The 22,705-nt window shown below is 41.7% G+C and overlaps 1 protein-coding gene across 5 annotated transcripts in view; it reads right to left on the bottom strand.

Moving 5' to 3' along the window:
- Positions 1 to 22,705, bottom strand: part of CACNA2D3 (calcium voltage-gated channel auxiliary subunit alpha2delta 3) — a 797,511-nt gene that overhangs the window by 35,360 nt on the left and 739,446 nt on the right. For 3 of the 5 annotated variants that reach the window (XM_033926567.1, XM_033926565.1, XM_033926566.1), the window contains 2 exons: positions 19,161 to 19,216; positions 1,360 to 1,471 (listed from right to left, as the gene is read on the bottom strand). In XM_033926567.1, the coding sequence (XP_033782458.1) occupies positions 1,360 to 1,471; positions 19,161 to 19,216 (168 nt within the window). Of the gene's footprint in view, positions 1 to 1,359; positions 1,472 to 19,160; positions 19,217 to 22,705 lie in introns of those variants that run through there. The other 2 variants (XM_033926569.1, XM_033926568.1) reach the window with 2 other exon arrangements.

Genomic DNA, 22,705 nt, shown 5'->3' with positions numbered 1-22,705 from the left:
GGTGGTCGAGGCCAGTAGCGAGCTCGACTTCAAGAGTCGATGGGACAAACAGGTGGGAGTACTACAGAGTTATGCTCAATCGATAGATACTCCAGGGAAGAAGGGTCTTTAAGTAGGCAGACTAGTTGGAGGGAGGGTTCTCGAGTGGGCAGACTTGTTGGGCCATCGGCCCTTTTCTGCTGTCATATTCTATGTTTCTATGTTAAGTGCACCTATTTTAAACACTGGGGTGTGTAATTGGCATCTAAATATAGGCGCTCTTTATAGAGCTGCCTTTCACATAACTAATAAATATACAGTGCCATGGTGAACCTAAAAACAACTGTTTAATTTCTAATCTCCTAGCCAAAGATCATTTTCATTTTTCTGTAGAGTGAGCATGTACTATGGAATTTTCACAGTTAACTGCAGTCTTACCTGCTGCTGGGCAGACTAGATGGACCATTTGGCCTTTATCTGCCGTCATGTTTCTATGTTTCTACCTTGAGCATACTATGGAGTGGAGGAACGGCTTAGTGATTAGAACCTCTGCCTCAGCACCCTGAGGTTGTGGGTTCAATCCCCATGCTGCTCCTTGTGACCCTGGGCAAGTTGCCTAACCCTCCATTGCCCATGGACCTGTAGTTAGATTGAGAGCCCACCGGGACAGACAGGGAGAAATACTCTGAATGTAAATAGTCTGAATGTATACCACTTCAAATAGAAGCAGTATATAAGAAATGTAAATAAATAGATATGTGTTATTTGACTATAGGGCATAACAGGAAAATATCTCACCCTCTCCTTTCAAAATAGCATCCCAAGTACTAGGTAGTTCAGTCAAAATGACTACTTACTATTTCTCTACAGAAAAAAAATATATCCAATACTAGTATTTAAGTGTCCTGCTCTTGCTTTCTGCATTAGGTAACAGCTAAAGCAGGTTTTACTTTCCTGAAACATGAAGAGCACAGCTTGAAGGGGCTTTAACATTTGGCTCATCAACGAGTGTCATAGTTTCAGCCATTAAGGGGTTCTTCTCCCCTGATCTGCACTTTTTATAAACACACCCTTAGGAAAAGGAGCGTGCATCTTTCCTCAAATATGTGATTGGAGTCTTTAATTTCTGTGGATTTCTTAGGTCACAAGAAGGTTAGGTTAGGTCAAGCTTTCTGGTAGGACGCAGTGAATAGCTTTAATTCAAGAATGTTATCAAACCTTTGAATGACCTCCATAATAAGAGGCATGGCATCTTGTCAGAGGTGATTAAAATACCTCAAGATATAAGATAGCAACTAGAAGTGCACAGGCTGCAACATAAGCTCAATGAAACAGTTAAAGCTCGTCCAAACAAATCTAGAAAAATGTCGAAAGGCTTACTTGAAACAGCCATTGCAAGCGATATTGCCTGTGGTCTCCTTTATCGTGCGTTCCGAGACAAATGCCGGGTATTCAGTATCACAAGGTTCCAAGGCTTGCTTGAGCCTCTGTGCTACAGACATGCAAGAACAGCATATGTTAGACCAATGAAATCATATTTTGAAAAACGAGAGCAATAAAAGCAAGACAGAGAGGGGCATTTTCAATACGATATCTAAATCTGATGTTGGACATTTTCCCCCAAAATCCAGCAGAGAAAAAATATTTTCAAACCATTAAAAAATATTTCTTCTTTTACACCCCACCCCACCCCCAAATGACCATTTCCTAGATGTTAGTCCTATATTTTTGAACCATCTATCTTTTTGGTTTGACATAGATGGTTCGGCATCTGTCTTTTTGAACCATTTTTTAAAAAAGGTCCAAATGAAAAAAAGCACAAAAAGCAACCATTGGGACCAGCATTCTTAGCAGACTGGTCATACAGACATCCCAGTTATAGATCTCACCATTATTTATGTATTTATTCATTTTTTTAAACCGTTCTTTTTTATACTGTTCTTTATACCAATTTTTTATATTGTTTATACCTCCCCAGATGCACCGGGGAGGGGCCTAAGGCTCTGACTGGCCCAGGCACCTAAGGCCCCTCCCAGAGGAGGGGCTTTAGGCACCTGAGCCAACCAGAGTCTTAGGCCTCCTTCCCAGTGAATTCTGGGATGCACTAGGAGTGGCCTAAGACTCTAATTGGCAAGATCTCTAAGGGAGATTCCCTTGCTGCAATCAGTTCATCGACAACGCGATTCTCTAAATGGCACTTGTGACATGGACACCGGTTGGACAATGGTTAGAGAATCGGGGTGATTAGGTGGGGTTAGGTGTCTTTCCATTAGGACAGACAGAATTCTGTATAGGACGCCCATGTGTGATTCTCAGAAGCTGCTTAGGCAGCTGCTCAGACCGGGCAACCTATACAGAATCAGGCCCTTAGTGTGCAAATTGCAAACATAGGTTATAGAATAGTGCCAGTTATGCATGCAACTGTGAAATTTAGAGGGGAATTCATCATATAGCGTTAGGGTTTAACATACCTTAAAATGCACTAAGGGAATCAATGCATGCTAAATGCTAAAAGTTCATAGGTATAAAAAGATTTTTTGCATTTATTTTATTTAATTATTTTATTTAAAACACTTACATTCCTCATATCACAAAATCTTTGAGGACTACAAAATATACAAAAAACAGGGAGGAATGGAGGGAAATTCAGAAATATCACTCCAAAACAAAAGCACCACACAAGCCAAGAAAGCTAGCTTATTACTTAAGTGAAAGAAAAGCCTCAGACAAACGGAGAGATGGATCCACACTCTTCCACCAAAGCATCATAGGCAAAAAACTTTTGCACAAGTTTAAAGTTAGCAGGTGGGAGCAAAAAATAGCCGAGAATGATTAATGGTAAAAACCACTGAACACAAACAGGTCAGGCCGACGATCGTTTCGTGGCCGGTAACCACTGCTTCAGGGCCTTAGCGCCAAATCCAGGCTATCAGTATGCAGATCCTAACTGCTGCTTTCAACCACCATTTGTTTGTTGTATAGGCTTTAGGGTTCTATCTATCAGCACCCCCAAATCCCTTTCTTGTTCGCATTTGGCTAATGTCACCCCCGACATCTTGTATTCATGTTCTTTGTTTTTCTTTCTCAGATGCATCACCTTGCATTTGTCTATGTTAAAATTCATCTGCCACTTTATTGCCCACGTTTCCAGCTGATTTAGATCTTTCTGAAGATCCTCACAGTCCATTTGAGAGCCAACCGCCCGACATAGTTTTGTATCATCCACAAACTTGATTATATTACAAGATGTTCCATCTTCCAGATCATTTATAAAAATATTGAACAAAATGGGACCAAGAACCGAGCCCTGGGGCACGCCGCTGGTCACTTTTTCCCATTCTGAGAATTTCCCATTTATGGTTACCCTCCGCGTTCTGTTCTCTAACCAATTTCCGATCCATGCGTACACTGCAACAGGTTAGATGAATGAATAAAATGGAAATGGAAAAGTAGCCTAATGGTTAGTGGAATTGGGTTTGATTTTCACTGTGACTTCTTGTGACCCTGGGCAAATTACTTAACTTTCTATTACCCCAGGTACAAAAAATTTTCTCTCCCAATATTTAGCCAGTGGTGGACAGTACTTTCTGTCCACTACCATCACTAAAACCAGAAATTCAGTGCCAGGCTTCGGCATTGAATTTCAGTTTTTTTTAATGCTTGCTAGTGCATGCCCAGTTGTAAATATTCAGAACTACCTGGTCACGGGCTAGTGCATAAAGATAGGACAGCTATTTATGTGGTCCAATTTATGTGCTAAATATGTCTGGGTAGCTCTGAATATTGGGAGCTAACCAGATTCCACCCATTTAACATTCCTGGAAACACCCTGATGAATCCAGCTTCCTCTTCGGTGCTAACTAGTCATCTTCAGCAGCAGTAACCAGATAAATGCCACAAAAAAATGACTGGATAGCCACATACAAACGAGTAAATTGGTCAGCAGCTGATCCTGGTCGGTGAACTCATTTTGAATATCGGTTGGTTAGACTGAGACAGACTGGGACAGAGAAAGTAATATGTAAATTGCTTTGGTTGAACCACAGAAAGATGGCATATCAAGAATCTAATAAACATACATATATATCTTAAGGGCACTTTTACTAAAGCTTAGTACATGCTAATGGACAATAGCACATGCTAAGGCCTCAAGGAATGCATCTCATCAGGTCAGATTCGGTAACTGGCACTGATAAGAGGTGGCTGCCTTAGGAGAAACTACTTCACTAACACCTTCAAATCTAACTTAAAAACATTCCTGTTCAAAGATGCCTTGGACCTATGATCGTCCTTTTAAGGATGTTTTATATGCATTTTTAACCAGCACTAACACCGGCCCATTAAGTTGTCCCTTCCTAATGTCCTTCCCCAATTATACTTTTCTATCCAAATAATGTAGTTCTTCCCCTCTTTCCCTTTTGTTCCTGCTGCAGTCTGTGTTTCGTTTTGTAATTCATGTTTATCTGTGGTATGTTCATTTGTTTAATATAATTCATTATGTATCCCCCCTCTGTTTTAAATTTATCGCTATAAACTCTACTAGATAAAAACCTTCTAAACCAATGTAATACTCAAATCCCAGCCTCACTCAATATATTTAATGATAATGAATTGGGGGGGGGGGGGAGGGAGCCTGATCTAAATGGCAGCCTGATTCTTGTGCTCCTGTTCATATCCCCAAAATCCTGGGACTACACATCTTGAATCTTCAAGGAACATAACATAACATAAATTTTTATTTATATACCGCAAAAGCCTTTCGGTTCTATACGGTTTACAAAAGAGCTGGGCTGACCATTGTCAGTTAGCTACAATAGATAGAATATTGGCATCAACGAGTTAACAATAGTTTCACATCAATATACTGCTTTGAAGGGATTACAAGAATTTTAAGAACAGATGGGTTTTTAATAGCTTTCTAAAATGCATATATGATGTTCATATTCTAACCATTTGGCCCAGTTCAGGATCCCTGGAAGCGGCTTGGTATGATAAGATTCAGTTAATGAATCTTTTCTGAGAACAGCCTTTGACTGAAGGGTAGGTAAAAAAATGATCGTAAACATGTGGAGTGAACATGTGGAGTGGCTTGGTGACGAGAATAAGAATTGAACAGTTAGGTAGATAGGCCATGTAGGGCTTTATAGACAAAGCATCCAAATTTGAAGAGAACTCTTCCCTCGACAGGATGCCAGTGTAGTTTTTGGTAGAATGGAGTTTAAGCTTTATCAGCAACGTTTTATGAACATTTTGTCTGCATCATCATATCGCAAATTGAATACCATGTCAGAAAATAAGATTGGAAAAAGGAACAAGCCAGAGCCTATCTCACCATCCAAAACCCCATTACCTTCCTCGGAAGACTGTGGCACGAGGGAAATTCTGGCCAAATTAAAATCCACGAATGAGCTCGTCTGACATGAAAGCTGACATGGCTGAAGCCAAAGAAAACCTGGCAACATTGACACCAGAGCTCGTGCAATTTAAAACACATGTACTCTTCCTTAAAACCAAAATGGAGAAAATGAACAACGTGATAGACCTCCGCAGGCAATTGAAACAAACTGCACAACTAGAAAAAGATTTAGAAGAGGCAAATAACAAACCTCACTGCTGCAACTTTCGTATCCTGGGCTTGCCTGAGGGTCATAATGATAGTGATCTGCTGCATTACTTGGATACAAACATTCCTAAAATCCTGGACCTTAATTTCAGCAAGGATTTCAAGATCGAGAGGGTGCACCACGTTCCCTCCCATTACAGACCTAGTAACGATAACGAATGATCTACAAGGTCAAATGCTGGTATTAGTCAATCCTGCTGAGCCTTTGCCGGAAGTAGTCTTGCTTAAGTTGTTAATGCCAAAAACTGATTTCTTATAGAATACGGTCTGATTAGGTGCCCTCTAGGGACCTAAATCTAGGCATGTCTTCAGAGTTTTGTCCTCTTTCTGCTTGGAGGAGGACTTTGAGCAGAGCACAGGAAACATCACAAAGTACACATGTAAGTTATAAAAGACATGCTAATATAATTATGTCAACCACATACATTTATACAGCAAGCTGGTGAGCCCTCATTTTAGCTATGGGTTTGTGCTGCTTTTGTGCTGCCAGTTAAGTAATGAAGCCATAATTTTAACATGGTTTCATTTCAGAGGCTGAAGTTAACTACATGGAGTTGAGGAAATGACTCCTTTAATTTCTCATATAAACTAAAGCAAGCACAATTTTAAACTTATACATTCTTGGGAAATTTTATTTATTTAATTTTCTGTACTATTTTCCCAGGGGAGCTCAGAACAGTTTATATAAATTTATTCAGATACTCAAGCATTTTCACGGTCTATCCTGGCAGGCTCACAATCTAATATACCTGGGGCAATGGGGGGATTAAGTGACTTGCCTAGGTCACAAGGAGCAGCGTGGATTTGAACCCACAACCTCAAGGTACTGAAGCTGTAGCTTTTACCACTGTGCTACTCTAGAAACCAAAATGTAGTAGAAGTGAGCCAAGTATAGGACAATCAAGCCATTGTAACATCACTGATGAGGTTGGCTCTTAGGCATTGCTGGAATGAAGCACTATGATGTCACAATACCAGTTCTAGTTATTAGAGGCTGAAACTTTTCACAATATTTATTTATTCAATTTTCTATACTGTTCTCCCAGGGGAGCTCAGAATGGTTTACATGAATTTATTCAGATATTCAAGCATTTTTCCTAGTCTGTCCTGGTGGGCTCACAATCTATCTAATGTACATGGGGCAAGTGACTTGCCCAGGGTCACTTGAAGCAATGTGGGTTTGAACCTACAACCTCAAAGTGCTGAGGCTGTAGCTTTAACCACTGTGCCACACTCTACCCTATGAGGAATATGTGCCCAAACCACATACCCCCTCGAAATCTCTATGTAGCATGGCTCTCCTTATGTAAATAGCAGCTTTGTGAAGTTGTCTTTCATATGTAGAAATCACACATAAGTCTTCTAAAATAATCCTCATAACTTAACTGAATTTTTCAGTTTTAAGTGTTTTTATTTCACATCTACACCTATGATCTGTACACAACTACAGAGAGAGAAGCTGAATTATGCTTTAAGTGAGTAGATGCAAATGTAGTCAAATTACCAAAACAGTACTCTAATTTGGTATGTTGTTATCTTAGGAACAAGTTAAATCATATTGTCAGTCTAGTGTTGATTTTGAACAGATGCCATGAAATATCAAAACGGTCTTAATAAAATGCAAGTCAGGAATAGCAAATTAAGGCATCACTTTAATCTTGAGGAATGCTTTGAGCTAAAACTAAAAACAGGTTTAAAGGTGTGAAATAATAACTTTGATCTGTTCAATCTGCATAAAAGAGTCAGTATTTCTTCATTCACGTTATTATTGTCAGGTTGTTTATCCAGCTGTCTATCTACATACAGCTAAAAAGCTTTTGCCTCGTATGAACTGTGGGGGTCTGCGAGCACTGTGTTACCTCGTGCCACTCAAGGAAAAGCTAGGCTGATACAAAATATGTGAGTTTTGGAGTGCCATTTTAAATCACTTGAATGCACAGAATGAAAGGTCCATACACAGAAAATGAGACCCATCCAGCCAGAAACCAGATTTCTGAAATGAGTACATCCTTGATGTGCATATATTCAAGTTTCCAACCCCCATCCCCCCCAAAACCCACACACCCTTGTCAAAGTCTTTAGGCCTGACACACACATGTGCGTGCGTGCATACACACAAACACACCCATATGCAAGCATAGAGTGATCTCATAAGCCTTCTTTTGTTTTGGAAAGTGGTCTAAAATAAGGTGCTCTTTTTTCTTTTCTTTTTTTTAATTGGTGCAGCTTAATATTTTTGAAGCCTAGTTTTTCACATGGCATCCAGGTGGGAAATGCAATGTCCAAGTCAGGACCTTCTCGGTTTCCTGTTTTGAACCTATTTTGCAAAAGGTTCTGCTGAATGTGGAGCTATTTGTAATATTGTATCATTAAACTCTCAGCTATCCAGCTGGGAATTTGTGGATGCCAGATAACTGTAGTTTCTGGTTGCTTGAGAGTTATTGTAAAATAATTTTGTCTCCCTTCCCCCTTCTCTCCCCACTTATGGGTCCATCCATCTTCTCCTGCACCTGCTGGACCCACCCCCCAGGCCCCCACACACTTATGGTCCCCCCCCTCCGGATGCCTTTCCTCCCTCCATGCTGGTCTGGCCTCCCTCCCTCCTTCACTTACTGAAGCAGCAGCAGCAGTTGGTAAGCAGTGGCAGGGCTGAAAGAGGTTGCTCGCGGCCATCCCTGGCAGGGCCTTTTCTCTGGCATGTCTGAAGTGATGCATCAGAGGAAAGGTCCTGTCAGGCCTGGCTAGGAGCAGCCTGTTTTCTGTGCTGCCAGGCTACTGCTCCTGCTTCAGTAAGTGAGGGAGGGAGGGAGGAACGGAGAGGGGTCGCGGCTCAGGACTGCTGCTTTTGCTTTGGGGAAGGAGGAAGGGGGGATTGGTGGCTCAGGACTGCTGCTGCTTCGGGGATATTTTTTTGCTGGTTGGGTGAGAGTGCCGTTTGCTTGAATACCGGTTAATTGCCTTGCTCGGGCTTCTCAGTGGCCTAAGACACTCATGGAAGCCTGTTAACAGCGGGGAAGGAACTTTGAAAGTTTGCTCCTGCCTGCTGCACCTCCACTGGGGATCGCCAGTAGAGGTATGAGGTTAGGACAGGGAGGGTGGCAGTGTGCAGAGCCTTGCGGCAGCCTGCAATAATTTTGAAAGGGGATGTATGGGCTCGAATATAAACCTGGACCCCCCATTTTTGGGCCCAAAAGTCCCGGTTTATATTCAAGTATATATGGTAAGTGACAGATTTTACCAAACTGATCATCCAGGATCAGGCAGTTAAGGATCTGAGAGAAATAACTCATTTTATGGAATTTTTTTTTTGTGTGTGTGTGGGGGGGGGGAGGGGGGTGAGGTAGGGTTTTAAATACCAGAGAGCTAAGCACAATTGCCACCTCAATCACTACGTAATGCAAACTCCAGGTCCCATGCATAATTTCACTTATGCTGGCCTCAAACCCAGTGTAAATGCAGACACCCATATTTTAAAAAGTATTTGTGTAGTGCTATTGCAAACTCAGAGACACACGTAGATTTTTCTGGCCCGCCAAAAGCACGTGCAGCAAGTGCCTGCTGAGGCTTTTAAATAACAGCTTTCTAAAATTACTGTTTACATGTTTATGGCATTTACATCTGTAAACACTGCAATTTACACATGTAAATGACTTCCTTGTTGTCTAGCTTCTGGATCAGACTATTGTATCAGGGACCTTATGATCTGGATACCAGAAGGAAACTTCAGAACGATGCAAGAACATATGATGTTTAAAATAAAACCAGTGGGGAGTGTGTGGTGCAGTGGTTAGAGCTACAGCCTCAGCACCTGAGGTTCTGGGTTCAAATCCCATGCTGCTTCTTGTGACTCTGGGCAAGTCACTTAATCCTCCCATTGTCCCAAGTACATTAGATAGATTGTGAGCCCACCAAGACAGACAGGGAAAAATGTTTAAGTACCTGAATAAATTCATGTAAACTATTCTGAGTTCCCCTGGGAGAATGGTATAGAAAATTAAATAAATGGAGTGAAAAGTTTCAGCCTCCGATAACCAGAACTGGTATTGTGACATCATAATGCCTCATTCCACCAATGCCCAAGAGCCAACCTCATCAGTGATGTCACAATGGCTTGATTGTTCTATACTTGGCTCACTTTTACTACATTTTAATTTCTAGAGTGGCGCAGTGGTTAAAGCTACAGCTTCAGCACCCTGAGGTTGTGGGTTCAAAACTATGCTGCTCCTTGTGACCTTTGGCAAAAGTCACTTAATCCCCCTTTGTCCCAGGTACATTAGATAGAGTGTGAGCCCTTCGGAACAGATACAGAAAAATGCTTGAGTATCTGAATGTAACAACAGCTCAGGGCGGCTGGTTAAGAAGCTACATTAAAGCTAAGTAATATGCTGTAGATGATTTACCATCTATGGATGTATGACATCTATTGCTTTTTATGTATTTATAAACAAGAAGAAAATTTAAAAGAAAAATTTCATAAAATAGACAATTGGATCAATGATAGTCTGCAGAGTGGGTGTTCACCGAAACTAGTTCTAAGGGTGACACCAGCAGACACTTGAGTTCCATGGTCTATATATATATATATATATATATAGTAGAGATTTTCCAATTTGGCAATAGCCTATAGGTATTGGGAGAATTTGTGTGATACATTAAATAATTAAAGGTTTTGAGTGTTAACCACTTAGGCCATAAGTGGTATATAAATAGTAAATATTCAATTGGTGGCAGTAAGCATTTTTCTAATTGCTCACAGCACTGCCAGCACGTTGTCAGCTCCTTCCTTCACCCTTCTCCGCCCATAGCCACAGTATGCCTTACCGCCTGAATTGTCACGTGGTAAATGCAGCGCATCTACAATATTGTTTGCCATGAAGCAATACCCTACCATGCCTCAGTAAAAGGGACCCTAAGTTTTTTCAGCTTGGAATCAATCTGGAATGTTCTGCAAAAAAGGTAAATTTCAAAATATCAATGACCTTGTCACAAAAGCAAAGTCTGAGGGGAATGAGAGTCATTTTCTATACTTTCTGTGGCATAGGCAATTAAGAAAGAACACATTACTTAGGAATTAAAAAAAAAATAAAAAATTGTTACCTAGCGTTATCAGTTCCGATTTACCTCCTCCCATTTTACGAAGCCAAGTTGGGCTTTTTTTTTAACACTGGCTACAGCGGTATTAGCTCCGACGCTCATAGAACTCCTAAGAGTGTCGGAGCTAATACCGCCACAGTCAGCGATAAAAAAGCCTAACTTGGCTTTGTTACAAAAAAAAAAGGGGGGTAGGGGTAACTTTGGTACATCAGCTAGGCGCGCCTATGTATGTGCCTAACATTAGGTGTACTTTATAGAATGGGGGGGAGGGTAACTGCCAGATTCTATATATGGTGCATACAAATTTGGGTGCATGTTCAATTTGTATGCACTACTTGATTGAGTCATGAGCCAATTAGCATCAATAATTGGCCACTAACAATTAGTATCATTAATTGGCAAGAGTTTGGATTTATGCGTGCATCTTGCTAAGGGGGAAATTCTCTAAATGGCATCTAAAAAGATAGGCCCTTATAATTTAGTCATACAAACAATATTATAGTAGTATGTGACAGCTGTGATAGAGAGCCAAAAAAACAAATGGAGAAAAAGAGACCGCAGAAAAACTTTTTGCTCCTCATTTTCAGTACATGGAGCTAGCACAGTCATAATCCAAGGTGTAGCAATATTCCATGCTACCGATACAGAGCAAGCAGTGACTTCCCCCATGTCTTTCTCAATATCAGACTATAGACTTTTCCTCCAGGAACTTGTCCAAACCTTTCTTAAAACCAGCTACGCTATCAGCTACCACATCCTCTGACAATGCATTCCATAGCTTAACTATTCTCTGAGTCAGCCCAAAATCCATTAAATCCCCACAACCCGTCTCTAACACTAGTCAGTCCAGGTCACAAATACCCAACAAACCTTAAAATTCAGGTCTGTTTCTCATAGCTAATTTCCAGGGATGAGTAATGGCGATCCCAAGTCTACCTGGCAAATACATTTTTATGGCCTTTTTGGATCTTGCTATATTAGTTTGACTTGACTCCATCCTCTGGCAACAGATTCCACAATTTAATTATGAGCTGCATGAGAAAACAACACTTTCTGCAATTTCTTTTCAATCTGCTGGTAATTAGTTTTAATGAAGTGCCCTCATTTTTGTGTTGTTTGAAAGTCAAAACAACCATTCCCATGTAATTGTTCCACTCCACTCAAGATTTTATAAACATCTACCATAAACTCTCTCAATTGTCTTTTTCCAAGCTGAAAAGCCCTAATCTGTTTAGTTTTTGCCTTCTGGTTTCATAAATCTGAATATACTGCTTTTCTGTAGTACAACCAAAGAAGTTTATATACTGTACTAGTCTTTAAGCCTGTTACATTAACGGGTGCTAGAATATATGTCTGTCTTTCTTTCTATTTCTCTCCCTACCCCTGTCTTTTTCTTTTTGTCTCCCTCCCTCCCGCTGTCTTTCTTTCTGTCTGTCTCACTCCCTGGCCCCCTTTGTCTGTCTGTCTTTCTGTCTCTCTCCCTGCCCCTGTGCCTTTCTTCCTTTCTTTCTGTCTCCCTCCCTACTTCCCTGTGCAGCAGCCGAAGCATTCCCTCTCCCTCCATTTCCCTGTGCAGCAGCTTTTTTTTCCCTCCCCCCACTTCCCTGTGCAGAAGCCAAAGCAGCATTCCCTCCCCCTCCAATTCCCTGTGCAGCAGCATTATTTTGCATCCACCCAATTCCCTGTGCAGCAGCCGCAGCATTCCCTCCCCCTCCATTTCCCTGTACAGCAGCATTTTTCCCCTCCCCCTCCATTTCCCTCTGCAGCAGCAGGATTTTTCCATCCCCCCTACTCTTCCCGCGGTCTGGCCAGCTCCTTTGCCGGAGTTATTTTTAAATTTAAAGGTGCTGTGGCGGCTCCTCTAACGATCCCCACCTGCATCGGAAGTCTTCTCTGACGCAGGTGCGGCTCATGAGAGGAACTCAACTGAAAAATAACTTCGGCAAGGGAGCCAGCCAATTGGCAGTTCAATGAGAGCCACAGCTTCAAAATGGAGCCCTCTGTCGGGCAGTGGATTTGCTCACCTTTGTAAAGCCTTGGGATTTTTGAAGCTTCGGTCTGGCCTGCTCCCTGCTTCCTGCCTGCCTTACTGTAGTGTATTTTTTAATTGAAAGACGCGGCGGCGGCTCCTCTCGTGATCCCCAGCTGCGTCGGAAGTCCGACGCAGGCGGGGATCGCGAGAGGAGCCACCGCCACATCTTTCAACTTAAAAATACACTACGGCAAGGTGAGCAGGGAGTAGGCCAGACCGAACAACAGCACGGAAAACAGAACCCTAAGCGCACAGGCGTACTCCTACCTGCCAGAGACCTACAGCTCACGGAAAACGGAACACGCAGGTAACAGTGCGCATGCGCGCTTAGGGTTTTATTATAGTAGATAGTATAAAGTTGTTGATACGTACTTTGTCCCTAGTGAGCTCAAAATCTAGTCATTCTTCTTAGGGTCTTTCTCCAAGGGAGTTGTTTGTAAAGGAGTGTTCTACCTCCTTTATCATTTTTATTGTCTTTCTCTAAATCTTTTCTTTTTTTCTTTTTTGCAATCATACAGAAATAAGCAGTGCAAACCAAATAGTATAAAAGAAAAATAAGAAAACTATATAAATCACGTTATACACTGCTATTTAGTCTACTATCATGGGGGAGTGCTATAAGAAAAGAAAGCAGAAATACATTATCATCTCATCTTAATAATAGGAAAGGATTGAGCCAATAAATGGGCCTATTATATTAAGTTGAAGATTGTGGTTGCAGATTGGAAGGAGTACTTGAAGGAAGCACTATTTTCCCTGAAACAAATTTAGACAACTGAAAAGGTTAAAAAAACTTTAGGGTTATTCCAAAGGGACATGTTTGTAACAGCTCTTATGCATATTCTAAAAAATTGGAAATCATCCTCGCTACTTGACTACACCTTTTGGTGGAACTCTCTGAGCATGTATCACAAATTTGAATCTTATGCATATGAGAAAAACATGATTTCTCGACTTTCCACAAACATGGTGCGAAATAAATCACCTTGGTCATTCTTAGATTCATATGTTCATTCTAACCAGTAGACACTTCTGCCTCTCTATCTATCTATCTCTCTCTTTTTTTTTCTTTTTCTCCTTCTTTCTTTCCCTCTCTCTTATTTCACTCTCCCTGCTTTTCTGCCTTTCATATATCTTTTATTAGCAGTTACACATACCCTGGATTCTTTTTATTAATCTGGTTGTATGTAAATGATTGTAGATATAGACTTTTTCTATACCATTGTGTCTTATTCAGATTTTGTGTGTTTGAACTGCTTTCTGTAAATTTCTTATAATATTCAATAAAAATTAATGAACTCAAAAAAAAAAAAAAAAATATATATATATGTATTTTAAAAATTTCTTCACCGCTTAAAGCCTGTCATACACAGTCACAATGAATAAGCCATTTTTTTAACCTAATCCTCCTAACTCCAACTGTTGATAAAACTAGCATATAGCTAATAAAACTTGGATAAAACAGATTATCAAAATCTAAAATATTGCCACCTAGTAAAAAGCATTCGCAAGCAAATATGTTTTTAGTTGCTTCCTAAAGGACATCTTATCTTTACATAGTCTCAAATATCCCGGTAAAGCATTTCATTTCAGAGAACCCGCCACAGAAATGGCTGTCGTTTGCATCTTTTTGTAATGAGTTTCACCAAGCACCTCTATTGATAGCCTCATGGCAGATTCTAGAAGGTATGTATTGTTTCAAGAAAGTTAGTTAGGTCCAATCTTGTCTGCCGAGAGATCTTGCTGGACTGAGACAACCTTCTCTCCCTCCGAGGGAAGTAATATATCTTAGAAATCGGAGGATAGGAGGATTCAGGAATCTTCAAAACCTCATCTTTTAAACATATCAACAGCTGGTACTGAATATGCTATGGGAAAGTTTATTAATCTGAGGTTATGGCGTCTGACAATATTTTCTAAGATCTCCAATTTATAGTGGATGTTCCCACTGTCTCTTATCCAGGTTTGACCCTGTGTTTCTCCTGTTTCTAATTTAGATGTATAATCTCCAGTTTTGTTTTCTAAATCTTTTACGTTTTCTTTTTGTAATAACTAATTCAGATAGCATTCCTTTACAATGAGATGATATTTGTTGTATTTGAGTTGCCAGAGAGACCTGCAGAGCTGAAATAGCCTCCCAAATTGTTTCCAAGTTAAACACAGCTGGCCTCCGTATTGGGGTCAGAGTCATTTGTGAACCAAATTTCTCAGTACTCACAGTATCCAAATTTAAGGAAATTGCAATTGGGTCCTGCCTTCCTTTTTCCAACTGTATCAACCCACTAACAGCCGAATCCAGCGATGTTCGTAGTTGCTCTGCTATCGCCGTGGACTTTCCCTTCACCTCACGGCTCTGGGAGAGAACAGCCTCGCTCTCATCTCTTGGCACCAATAGTGATGCAGTGTGGAGCTGTGATTGATTCAGCGGACTTTGATCATCTGGTGAGAGATTGACCACCTCGATTGAGGCCTGGAGATCCTCCACTTCAATCCCGCTTCCTGCCGAGGACATTTCCTCCAGATGCCCAGGCCCACATTCCACAAAATGATCCATCAGGCCAGGTAACACAACTCCAGACCCGGGTTCAGATGAAAAGACCTGAGTCTTTGATTTTCTTTCCTTTTTTTTTAAATCATTGAACTCCTTCAACGATGCCTCAGGCTGCCATCTTGTCCAAGCTCCTCGCCCCAAATTAATGGTACTAAACCTTTTCTAATTCTACTATTTCATTTTTGAGATAGGGTAACCAGAACAGCACACTGTGCTCAAGACGAAGTTTCACCTATACTGAAGTATAGTAATAATCTCCCTTTTGTTCTCCAGTCATTCTTGAATAATCTCTAACATTTTTTTTTTTCTGAAAAGCAGCTACACATTGGACTAAAAAAGCAAATAGAACATTAGGGATTATTCAAAATGAAATTAGTCTTTTTGAGACATATTCTATAAATGGCGCCCAACTTAATTGACAAAGTCATTAAAAAAGAAAAAAATGCAGGTGCCTAGAAGTGCCTACAAAACGGCACCACCATTCCATCTACGGACGCGTCTTATAACGCCTAAGGCATTCTTAGGTGCTTCCGTAGAAGTGATCACATCAAACATAGGCACCGGAAAAGTGGGCCTTCAAAACCCTGACCTACATTTCTGGTGCCTATGTTTGAGATATCCATGATTGACACAATCAGTGGTCATTTTTTAGGCGGCTGCCGATATCGGCACTGTTTGTAGAATCCGGCACTTTGTATCATCTTATACTTGCTACATTAGGGTAAAACCCTCTCCCCCTTTCTAAATTTCTTTTTTCTCTTCTTTCCATATGTATCTTCAAAAACATTACTCTTTTAATCTGTTGACTTTTGGATCTTCTATTGTTTTTTTTCTACCTTTCTCTCATATTGGTTCCCATACCAAGTACTGTTAGATACAACCCCTCATTCAATGTTGCTCTTCAATGGTGGTGGACATTGGGAAAGATACTTGAGAAGGCCAGGAAGCTGAAATATCATTTGAATTCTAGAAGCACAAATCAAACCATACTGCTGGTCAAGGTCTCTTGGATCATTTCTGGATTGTGTTAAATTGATCCGATACAGCAGAAAGTTCTGTTGATATTGGAAGGGTTAAATGGTATTTATAACATTTAAAGACCAGTGAGCATAAATAAAACTGCATACACATGTAAGTAATGATTTTAGAAAAGTCTGTAGCATGTATAGATGTCAAGAAACATTCTACTATGAGAAGAGGAATATACCTATATACAGTTTCTTATAAAGGAAAGGGACTAAGATTTGAAAAACTGTATGTAACTCAGAACTTGTAGATTTTAAGATTCTTGCTGCTTACCTCTGCTCCCAGCTGCCCAAAAGTCCAATTGTCTAGCAGTGTTCCCTCTAAGGTACAGCATGCAGAACCACATGTGGTCATGCATCATTCCTGAATCTGCTACAGGAGTCTATGCCCCTGGAAATAAGCAGTCGGGAATAAGCAGTCGGGTGGACAATGGGGAGCCCATAGACATCATTTACCTCGACTTTCAAAAGGCTTTCGACAAGGTGCCACATGAAAGGCTACTTAAGAAGCTGTGGAACTACGGGGTGGGAGGGGATGTGCACAGATGGATCAAGCACTGGTTGTCGGGAAGACTGCAGAGGGTTGGAGTAAAGGGTCAATATTCTGACTGGCGGGGAGTCACGAGCGGTGTGCCACAGGGATCGGTGCTGGGGCCTTTACTCTTTAACATATTCATCAATGACCTGGAAAAGGAGGCAAAGTGTGAGGTTATAAAATTCGCAGATGATACCAAACTGTGCGGCAGAGTTACGACCAGGGAGGAGTGTGAGGACCTACAAAGGGACCTGGACAAGCTGGAAGACTGGGCAAACAAATGGCAAATGCGCTTCAACATGGACAAATGCAAGGTCATGCATATAGGGAAAAAGAACCCGTTGTTCAGCTACAAATTAGGGGGGTATTGTTGGGAGACAGCAGACTCGAGAGAGACTTGGGTGTGCTGGTGGATGCATCACTGAAGCCATCTGCACAGTGCGCAGCAGCCTCGAAAAAAGCCAACAGGATGCTGGGCATCATAAAGAAGGGCATAGCAACCAGAACACGGGAAGTCATCATGCCATTGTATCGAGCGATGGTGCGTCCACATCTGGAATACTGCGTTCAGTATTGGTCTCCGCACCTCAAGAAGGACATGGCGATACTTGAGAGAGTCCAAAGGAGAGCAACGAAATTGGTAAGAGGGCTGGAACACTGCTCATACGCCGAGAGGCTGGATAGGCTGGGGCTCTTCTCTCTGGAGAAAAGGAGGCTCAGGGGAGATATGATAGAGACCTTCAAGATCATGAGGGGCATAGAGAAGGTGGATAGGGACAGATTCTTCAGACTGAAGGGGACAGCAAATACGAGGGGGCATTCTGAGAAACTGAAGGGAGACAGGTTCAAAACAAATGCAAGGAAGTTTTTTTTCACCCAAAAGGTCGTGGACACTTGGAATGCGCTACCGGAGGAAGTGATCAGGCAGAATACGGTACAAGGATTCAAACAGGGATTGGATGGATTCCTGAGGGATAAAGGGATCGTGGGATACTGAGGGAGGAGCTGGGATGTAACACAAGTATAGGAAGTTAATCAGGTAATGAGTATAAACTAACCTGGTCGTGCATGTGCAAGACCGGAGGGCTAGGACTTCGATAGGAAGGCAGGAGTTAAATGGGAAACCAAGGTGGCAAGGGAGCCCCTTCTGATGATTCAGACAGGTCTTGACCTGTTTTGGGCCGCCGCGGGAGCGGACTGCTGGGCAGGATGGACCTGTGGTCTAACCCGGCGGAGGCACTGCTTATGTTCTTATATTCTTATGTTAAATACGGCTCAGTGAAATCAAATGAAGCCATAACCATGTTCTTAAGTACGAGTTGAACTTAAGTCAGGCATCTGTAGTTTACATATTGAGGTATCTATTGGACTTTGTGCGTCTAAGTGCTTTGAAAATGAGTCCCATTATTTACAGGTACTTATTTTTTACCTGGGGCAATGGAGAGTCACAAGGAACTGTAGTAAGAACTGAACTCAGTTCCCCTATCTCTCAGGTCACTGAACTAACCATTAGGTTACTCTTCCACTTCATGACTTTATCATATTCTGTGCAGTTCAGAAAGTTCCCAAGGTGGCAATTCTGCCTTTTCTGAATCACACAAATATAAATATGCTCATTTGGACCTGAGAATTTGAGGCGTGAGGAAAGGACAATTATAATTTTTTAGCCTTATAAAACACCTATAGAACCGCAAGTGTTTGAAGTTTAGAACTCAGATCCTAAACTGGCTTTTTTGGGGGTATGTCTACTTTTTGAAAAATCTATCACTTCCAAGTATACGTTGTAAAACCAGGCACTTACATGTGTACACATATAGCCGCCATTAAATTTTGACTGTCCTGACCTAGGCAAAATGGGTCTTGCACATCTATGAAACTCTGATCATCCAATAAAAAAAGAGTCCTAGTCAACATTAAGACGCCTTCTGTAGTGGTTATGATATGACCCTGAAGTTTGGTTATTCCTGGCTTTTTGCCCCCTCTCCTATTACAAAGTGGGATCAATGGCAAATAAAAATAGAACAGTTCGTGAATATCACAGAAGTTGAACATCAAGGCCCAGCCAAAATATCAAAAGAGTGCATGACATATTTTCAAGAGTGCTAGTTTATAATTACAGCACATATGAACTTTTAGCATTATTATGTCAAACAGTATGTGGCATGAGTAGAAGATTAAACTAATAACATGAGGAACACATAATTATTATTAATTACTTGGCTGAAAATAAAACGTGAACATGCCTTGATGTGTTTGAAATGCAGCTAAATTTATAAATATTTCTCCAGGAAATAGGAAAGGGACAGGATGTTCAGACCTACCTTTCGCTGTGAGATCTGAGTGCCACCAACTGCAAAGATTAAATTCCACCAAAAACCTAGGCGAAAGTTTATGTAAATGTGGATTAGAGCAGGTAACGTCTCTATTTTTTTATTTTTTTTTCAGTCACTATCACTCTGACACCTTTTTTCTTTAAAAGAGAAGTGAAAGCCAAGAATTCTTCTTTTAACAGGTTAATGGCAGAAGAAGAAAAGGAAAAAATAAACACAGGTATAAAAGATCCTCAGACTTTGTCTCAGAGAGAGGACATTTTGAAAACTGCGCCTTGTGGGAAAAATACAAGCACTGGGGGACTTTGGGGAGGTTCTTAATTTTAAGCCTTTAGGGCAGAAGCTCCACAGTGCTTTGTTACTAAAGTATTTGCTTGTATACTATTTTTTTCATTGCAATTTTTCCCCATCCTTTGCAATCAAGATGCTACTCAATATTTTATAAGCTTTTGCCAATGTTTCTGCTTTGCTTATGCCTAGGGTTATCAGAAATCCAGATTTACTTGGACATGTTCTCTTTTTGGAGGACCGTCCAGGCGTCTGGGCGGCTTTTCAAAACCCAGCATTTTGTACGGGTTTTGAAAAGCTGTTGAGATTGGAGCTGAGTCTGGAGTGCATCTGCACGGATGTGACGCGGTGACATCACACACTTGCATGTGACATCATCATGTTGCGCAGATGCACTCCAGACTTGGCCCAAAGAGACGAGGTTTGCTAGGGGTTGGAGGGGGTGGAATGGGGTGAACCCGGGGACGGACCAGGGCAATCCCAGGGACAGAACAGGGTAGGGCCACACATCCTCTTTTACCAAATGCAAAAATCTGGTAACCATACTTATGCCAAAATTTTAAAACAGACTTGCACTGCAGCTCCTGATTGGATAAGGCCCAACTTCGTGCAGGAAGAGGCGGTCGGAGTGTACCTCAAGTGATTTCCTGCACTCGGGGCACTCCGGCTGCTCTCTCCTGCATCTCTCGCTGTCCTCTTCATGAAAAACCGTATTCACGGTTTTTTGAGATTCGCAGGAGTTCCTGGAACGGAACCCCCACAAATCTCAGGGGAGCACTGTATACAGAGCTGGTACAAGGGTAGTGGGGGCCCTAAGCAAACCCCGAGCTTTACATCTCTTTAGTTAATTTTTGGGTTCAGCACGTAGTCCCCTTTCCTAAGACATCTAATATAATAAAATGGTAGGATGCACATGCGCACTAAAAAAATTGTGTTCCCTGAGCTGTCGCGTTTTTTTTAGTGCGCATGCGCGGGTTGTACGTCACCAATGTTCCTCCTCCACCATGCAACGCAAGCCATGTCCGCCGCCGGCCTTGAGCTACTGGGGGCCGGCGGCGCGAGCCGCCCGGCCGGTGCTGAGGCCCTGCCTCCCGCTTTCGCCCTACGCGGCGACGCCAGTCCCGGACCTACAAAACGCTGAGGCCCGTCTTCCGACCTACACGGCGACGCCAGATCCGGCACCACAAAACGGCCCTCACATCCGCGAACATGCTTGCCATGGAAACAGAGGGGATCAGGAGCTAAACATCGATTTTAAAAAACAAACAAACAACAGTGCATAACGACAGAGACACACAGACACTCACAGAAGGACAGGGGGCTAAAGAGACAGATTTAAAAAAATAACAAAACACTAAGGAGAAAGAGAGACACAGGTAAGGAATTCTGCTGGGCAGGGGGAGCAGGGAAGAGGGTCAGGGGGAGAAAAGAAGGAGTGCTGCTGGACAGACAGCAGGGAAGAGGAACGGGGGAGCATGTAAGAAGTGCTGCTGGACAGGGGGAGCAGGGAATAATGACTGCGGAGCAGGGAAGAAGCTGGACAGGGGGAGCAGGGAAGAGGGACAGGGGGAGCAGGTAAGGAGTGCTGCTGGACAAGGGTAGGTAAAAGGAAGGGAGAAGGCCTACTGCTGGACAGGTGGAACAGGCAAGGGGTGATGGTTGACAGCCGAGGAAAGAGAGAGACAGAAAGCGGTCAAGAGGAGAGAGAGAAAAAGAAATAAAGACACACACATCTATTCTAGCACCTGTTAATGTAACGGGCTTAAATACTAGTTGATAATAAAACTGAGCAATCATACTCATCACACAAAAATCCTATAAAATGCAGATTAAAATTTGCATTGATGGTGACCTTTGAACAGATTGAAAGTTCCATAGAGCAGTGTAGGGAATCAAATATTTAGAAATTGAGAAGAGCCTATATAAAGAACTGTATGCACCGAGACCAATATTTTAAAAGAAAATTAATTGACAGCCAATGTTCAGACTGTAAAAAAGGGGTGGCATGATCATATTTTCTATCCCCCTTAAAGTAACTTAACAGCAATGTTCTGATCTAACTGGAGTCGCTCAGGAAGGAATTCATCAAAGGTGGTAAGCGCATTAGTGCCCATTATATTCCTATGAGCATATTTACCAATGTGGTTGTGTATGCTAATGTAATTGCATGCTGTAACGTGTTTAGTGCCCTTTGATGAATTTTCCCCCTTAATCTCTCATTAGAAAAGTCCCCTAAACAAGAAATGACAATAATCCAAATGGTACTTTTACCCCTGCTTTAAAGTCATGCATAATTCTTTGGCAAAAATTCTCATTTCTTTGAGAGATGAAGGAGGGATTTATTGTTCAACACAACCTCAAATTGCAAAAAGATTAACATTTGGGACCTTCCACCACTTATACATGTAAGCGATGCAATTTATACAAAGAGGAAGTTATCACAGAAGCATCTACATGTGTAAAGTGGCATTTATGCATGTCAATAGGCTACACAAGTAAATGGCAATTCAACACTGCTATTTACATGTAGAGATGATAGAGACAAAGCGATTTCAAAGGGGTGGGTTTTGGCATGGCCTGAGAGGGATGAAAATCTCCAAGTGCATTTATAATGGGAAACCAATTTGGGGTTTCCATTAGCTCAAATAAACCTCCTTTTACAAAGCCGCATTAGGCTTTTTTTTAGTGCCGGCCACGGCTCTATTAGCTCCAACGCTCATAGAATTCCTATGAGCGTCGGAGCTAATGCCACCGCGGCTGGTGATTAAAAAAAAGTCTCACGTGGGATAGTTTTTGTTTTTTTAAAAAACCCTGCTCTTTTGGACATGGATTTATATACAGGCTAAAAGGAATAATTCTCCTTAATCCCTCCATTATTATTTTTGCCTCAGTTGTTAAGAAAAACAAAACAAAACACGGCAGGCTTCAGATGCTAATTACAACCACTTACATGTGCAGTTTTTGTGAGATCAGGCACCAACATTAAATATCTGGGTTGTTAGCAGACAGAGAAATTTTGTGAGCACTGGCCAATATTCAGTTCTGATGCATGCATACCTAACTGGGTAAAGGCAAGACTATCTGGCAGTGACAGTAAATATCACCAGAGTCCACATGTCTTCTGGGTCCGCCCTAATTCCATCTATTGATCTCCCTAGAAATGACCAACGCAGCAGTGGTCAGATGGAACATTCACAAGAACTAACTAGTTAAGTGCTGCTGAATCTCTCCTCCCACCCCCAATCCAC

Source organism: Geotrypetes seraphini, chromosome 17 (assembly GCF_902459505.1).
Source record: "Geotrypetes seraphini chromosome 17, aGeoSer1.1, whole genome shotgun sequence".
Lineage (NCBI taxonomy): Eukaryota > Metazoa > Chordata > Amphibia > Gymnophiona > Dermophiidae > Geotrypetes > Geotrypetes seraphini.
Note: the sequence above shows the minus strand (reverse complement) of the source record. Positions and strands in the feature narration are given on the sequence as shown.